Here is a 6,257-nt window from a genome sequence, read left to right as displayed (position 1 = left end):
TTTAATAACGTTGTATTCTTTTTTTTTTCAAATAAAACTTTTGTCCTAATAAAATTAATAGTCAAATTCCAAAGATGATCAGTTTACTACCTTGACTAAGCACATGCAACGCAAAGATACATTTTATTCAAAACATAATTATCTGAAACTACACAATCTGCGGTTCATGATGATTAACTTTGCCCCCAGTCAATCTCAAAACATAGAGTACGATACAAACAACTAGCTTGACGCTTAATTGGCATTAATCACCTATTCTTGCTTTAAACATCTATGCGATTCAAGAAGCTTCAGGAAATTATCCACGTACTGATCCTGTCTATCCCTGTCCCCAAACAAACCTCTCATCTCCATGGCTTTCTCCCTGTAAAATTTACCCTCTTCCTCAACCACAACAAGCCTCAGTGATTCCGCCACTGATTTCCTTGTAAACGAACCGTCTCCCTCCTCCCTAGGAAGCACGTACCCAATCTTTTTCTCCGCTAATTGCTTAGCTATTAACCCTTGATCCGCAAAGCAAGTTAACAACACAAGAGCTCTTCCAAACTGAAGCGCTTCAACTACTGAGCTCCACCCAGAGTGAGACAAGAACCCCCCCACTGAATCATGAGCCAAAATCCTGAGTTGGGGTGCCCAACTCGTGCAAACCACTCCACGCCCTTTTGTTCGTTCCTCGAACCCATCTGGTAACTCGATCAACTTAGTGTCAGCTGGTCCGAGTCGCTTCTTCAGCACCCAAAAGAAGGGTAATCCTGAGAGCTCTAACCCGAAAGCTATCTCAGTGAGTTCTTCTTGACTCGGTTGTGCTTCGCTACCGAATGCAACATACACTATTGAACCTTTTTCTTGTTTGTCTAACCATTCTTTAATCCACCTCCACGTATCCGTTTCCTCCCCAGCATCATCCGCCGTGGTGGGGAGTTGGCCATCCGGAATAACAGGTTTTCGGTGAATATCTTCTAAAACTTTCAACCATTCAGGTTCGAAATCCACACAGCTTCTTATAGCGATAATGTCACAGCTTCTGAGTGTTTCACCAAAACGATAAGAATCAGAGACATTAGATTCGTCTCCAGTTATTCCATGGAAGATCCTTCTCGCCTCAAAGAGGCGAAACGCCACTGTCGTTGGGAAAGGGACCCACTTGGGTTGTCTCGTGTAATCTTTAGGCGTGTTGAGATCATGATCAGCACGGTTGATTAAGGCGGACGGCGGCCCAAAGTAACCGAGAACCGCCGCATTAAATATACTGAAGAACCCGTGCGGGATACCGAGTTGACGGGCTATAGTTGGTAGCCAGTAAGCTGTAAAATCGTAAAAAATCCAGTCGGGAGAAAGAGATTGGAGTAAGTGTTTCATGGGTTCTTGGAGACGATCGTATGCCTGTTTTAGGTACCAAACGTCGTCGTGGTGTAGATCCATGGTGGCTTCTGCGTATTCAGGGAGATTTTCTACTTGGGGTAGGGGAAGTTTAACAAAATGAATGAAAGAAGCTAAATTTGGAGAGAGTTTTGGTAAGCGATCAATATTTCTAGGGGTGGAAATGAAGATGATTTCATGACCTTTTTGAGCTATGAGCTTAGCGAGCTGGAGCCAAGGAATCATGTGACCAAAAGCTAGCCATGGAAACATTGCTATCCGAAGCTTGGTATTGTCAGCCATTTTAGACCTGCAAGAGAGCTTTTCTAAACACAGTATATATTGTCTCCAAGCTAGTATATTACTGATTAATAGTTAGAATATGATTATTGATTACTTATTGTAATTTTAGAGCATTATTTTTTCTTTTTTTTGTCACAAATTTAATATTTTTTGGATGGTAGAAGAATCTTTGAGAATAATTCCATTTTAATGTGTTATGATTTCTTGCTAGGACAACAAGACGTGTGGACTCCATCAATCTGTAGAAAATGCTGTAAAGGTTAGAATATGGTGAACAAATAGATCTGGTCATTGACTACATCCATACATCCATATCTTCGCCGCCATTTGGCTAATATTTAATTTCGATAGAACATTCTTAGTTTTTTGAAACCACAGGTGAAAAATGGCAGTTTCTCAAAACCTTGGGTAGACATATGGTGAACAAATAGATATTGTCATCGACTACATCCAGACATGCATATCTTCGCCGCCGTTTGGCTAATATTTAATTTCGATGGAACATTATTAGTTTTTTAAAACCACGAGCGAAAAATGGCAGTTTCTCAAAACCTTGGGTAGACATATGATATTCGGCCTTATCAAGTAATATGAATATATGATTATAATTTATGAATTTATAAAAGAAACTTAAATTAGAATGACTTTCCTTTTTTCTCACAACTTTGCAATTACCTTATACAAAATTTTATAAAAAAGAAATCTATGTGATTTCTACATATTTGTTAAACTTCAATTTTTTTTTTTTTTTTTTTTTAATGACAAGACAATGTCATTCTTATGTGCATATAGATTACATTTTTAACACTCAAGGTATATGAATTTTTGCGATCTTTCTATTATTTTTGTTTGGGGAGTCTTAATTTTACCTACCCAAAGTTTGCCACAAAGATAAATAGATACCCAAAAGGTTTAGAAATGACAAATAGGCACATTCCATCAAGTTTTGTTAGGATTTCTGTTTGCTAAATGACAAAAATGCTGAAAAAGACTAGAATGCCCTTAGAAGGTTGTTATTTTATTTTTTTATTAATTTATGACCAGTCAAATCATTCAATTACGTAAATACCCATACAATTATGGTGAATTACAATTATGCCATCAAGTTATTATACGTTAATGAAATGACCAGTTTGTCCCTATGAGTTTGTTAAAAAAAAAAAAAAAAGCAAATGACCAATTTATCCCTGTTTCAGTGTTTTGGTAACAAAATTTCAAAGTGAATGTATTCAAATAAAGCACCAGAATAAAATTGCTTATTTGCGGCTGAAGCAATGTGTAATGAGATTCTTCATGATTTCAAAGAAATCATTCATACATACAAAATAACAAAATTTGTAATGAAATTCTTCCTAAGTTACAAATAAACAAAATCTATGAATTCATAGAACAAAATTTGTTTACATGGGAAGATTTACAAAAAAAGCAAAAGCAATTTCCAAGATGCTAATGTTACCAACTCCTAAATACTGCATAAATCTTCAATTGTATTTGTTGAGTTACATTTTGACAATTTCCTTCATGGGCTTCGCATTCTGATTTTCGAAAAAGTGTAGACAGACAAAAAGATACACCATGGTTTTCAATAAACAAACAAAAAGATGATCGGAAATTAGAAATATAGCTACATCAGATAAAATAAAGATTTACGAACAAAAACAAATAAAAACACAAAACAAATTTACCATGCACAACTACTGCCTACCCAAACAAATATGGAGAATCACAGGGCAAAGACAATCACAATGGCCAATTCAGAACTCGTAATATCTTAGGCTTCATAACCAATTGTACCTAGACTAAATAAATTATTGAAAGCATTTTTCATAACTACAGCATACCATTAATCCATTAAGCTTTTGTAATACCCAAGATACCAAAGGTATGTTCCTAACTCAAAATAGTCCTTTAGATGTTAATTTTATGTTAAAAAGCATAAAATCTAACTAAGGGCAAAATAGTCAATTCATTTGGAACGGTATGAATCAATTATCCATGGAGAGGCTTAGGGGCAAAATGGTTATTTTGCCTATGGATAAGCATTGAAAAATTCAAGGATGAGTAGGCTTCATTGCATTTAATGGCATTAATTAAGTAATAATTATGTCTAGTGTGAAATGACCAAAATGCCCTTATATGAAGAATTAAGGACTTATGAGTTATACAATTAAAATAATTGGGCCAATTGCATAATTTTGAAAAATAAATGAAATATTTTCCTATAAATGAGATGAAATTCGTTCAAGCCAAAGGAGAGAGCCTTTCTTCAACATTTCTTCCATTTTCTCTCAAATCTTCCATGAAACAAGCTTTCTTTCTCTAGGTTTTCAAGGAGTTTTGCATAATTTTTCAAGGAGAACAAGATAGGAGCCTTGGATCTTCAATTTGAAGGGTTTAAGGTAAGGATTAAAAACTTTAGTTTTGATGTGATTTGAAGATTTGAAGTAGATGTTGAGGTATAATGTTATATATGTAGGATTAAGGTGTAAAAGAAGTCAAAGGCAAAGGATTTGTTGGAGGAAGTCTTTAAAAAGGTAAGGAAGAACCTCCCATGACTTTAGGGTTTATGCTAGGGTTTGTAGATTTTTATGAAACCTTAAATTAAAGCTTTAAGGCATAGAATTAGTTGATGGCAAGTGTAGTTGAACTCAGTTATTTACTTATTGCCTTGAATTCATTATACATGAAGTTATTGCTATTTATGTTTTATGAGTGTGATGTTTTGATTGAAGAAATGAAGTGTGGATACTGATTGTGGCAAAAATTGTAGTATGGAGGCACATGGTGTTGAATGGTTGCTATTAGAAGTGTTGATGTGTTGTTGCATAGCTTACAATGTTATGTAATAATGGATGATTATGGGAATGAGATTTTCACATCCTTTAAGATGCTAAAGACTATTAAGGGAGGTTTATTTGATCCATAAGTTAACCTATTGGTTAAGTCAATAGGAATTGATGTGGCATAGTTAATATGAAAATTCGGATTAGTGGGCTTAGGGGTTTGTTAACCCTGCTCAGTATTTCGACCATAACTTAGTTATAAAAATCGAAAGAGATGATTCTTAAAGCTTAGAAAGCTAAGACACAGACCTATAATGTTCATGTTTAGTCAAGAGCCAATTCGTTTTAGAAAAGGAGGAAAATGGCCTAAGCATAAACTAGTTATAAAGTTTAAGATTAACATAATCAATTCTATGATATGAATTGATTATTAGTATTATTGTAATTATGCATGTACTAATATTTACCCATTACTTAGATTATCTTTGAAAGATATAATGGTCATGATTTCAATGCATGATTAATGTTATGAAATGGCATGAAGATGCAATGTAATACATGTTTTAAGATGATGTATGTGAGCAAGAGGTAATGTAAATGGGTTGATAATCCACAGATGAATTAAAAGTATTAAGCTCATCAAAATATATATTTACATGCCATAGATGTTAGAGATGCAAATATACAATGATAGAGATGCAATAGACATGATGGAAAAAGTGGAAGCATATCCTCGTATACCGGTTGAGGAAAGATGAATATATGTTTAGATGCAAATAAAGCGTGAGCACGCCTCCTGATGATATGAGTCTAGATGAAATTTGTGGCTAGATGATATGAAGTGCTTAAGATGCAAGAAAGGTCTGATCGGCTAGACATTAAAGGTTTCATAGCATTTAGTGGCATTACATGGTTATGATGTTATTTACATCATGAGATGATTTATACTCATGTTAGATGATTTTAGATGTTATGTCATGACATGTGATGTGTGTGTACTATGTTTAATACTATTTGTATGTGTACACATTGTGTTTATATAGCCATTGGATAAATGATGAAAAGCATATGAATTAGTAAAAAGGGGAAGTATCCCTATATGTAAAGATAAGTGATGTGTTAATATATGTTTAAATAAGATCAAAAGTACATTCAGAATGAAACAGATCATCCTTATTGAGCGATTAGCGCTCAACTTTCATCGTTGATTGCTTTGCAAGTAGACTAGAAGCGGGGATGTAGAGACAGCGGGACTACACGTGAGGGGAGATGATTTATTGTCATCTCGATGTTTTTATCTCGATATAATAATGTAAATGATAAATATTTGTGAAAACCTTTGGAAGCTTCCACCCTATAAATATGTTTTGATTGTGTAATTTCTTAAAGTTTGTAAATTATAAGTTTAGATCCTACTGATATTTTATATGCATGTTTTGGATATTATTATCCTACACAGATTTTTCTAAATACAACTTGTCTCCAGACATGTATCCTTGGGATTCTCATTGAGGGATATTCAAAGGATACCTGACTGGAGGGGGGTTTTACAGCTTTTTACACTATACAGCCTATTCCTCTACTATATTAGCTGACACAGTATAATTTTAACATCAAAATTTAGCACTAGACCTTGTATTCTTTAATACTACAGCAAAGCATAATAATGAGATCGGTACGCGACGTTGTTAACTGGGGGGCTAACCCATAAACTCACACGCCTCTGCATCATGAAGGTACAATATGATAGATTAAGCAGCATAAAGATCAATCAATTTAAAGACTTCAACAACTAAAGATCAATAATTAAAA

The 6,257-nt window shown here is 34.3% G+C and overlaps 1 protein-coding gene across 1 annotated transcript; it reads right to left on the bottom strand.

Moving 5' to 3' along the window:
* Nucleotides 1-252: 252 nt before the first annotated feature.
* Nucleotides 253-1,697, bottom strand: LOC116113198 (UDP-glycosyltransferase 91A1-like). The gene has a single exon (XM_031399349.1). It carries the CDS (start codon nucleotides 1,660-1,662, stop codon nucleotides 253-255), a length of 1,410 nt encoding a protein of 469 aa, XP_031255209.1. The 5' UTR covers nucleotides 1,663-1,697.
* Between the last annotated feature and the right edge of the window lie 4,560 nt (nucleotides 1,698-6,257).

This window comes from Pistacia vera, unplaced genomic scaffold, assembly GCF_008641045.1.
Source record: "Pistacia vera cultivar Batoury unplaced genomic scaffold, PisVer_v2 Contig674, whole genome shotgun sequence".
NCBI lineage: Eukaryota > Viridiplantae > Streptophyta > Magnoliopsida > Sapindales > Anacardiaceae > Pistacia > Pistacia vera.
This window is presented reverse-complemented; position numbering and strand designations above follow the sequence as displayed.

Excerpts from the sequence above, each read along its gene's own strand:
- LOC116113198 (XM_031399349.1), bottom strand. The coding sequence starts at position 1,662 with ATGGCTGACAATACCAAGCTTCGGATAGCAATGTTTCCATGGCTAGCT.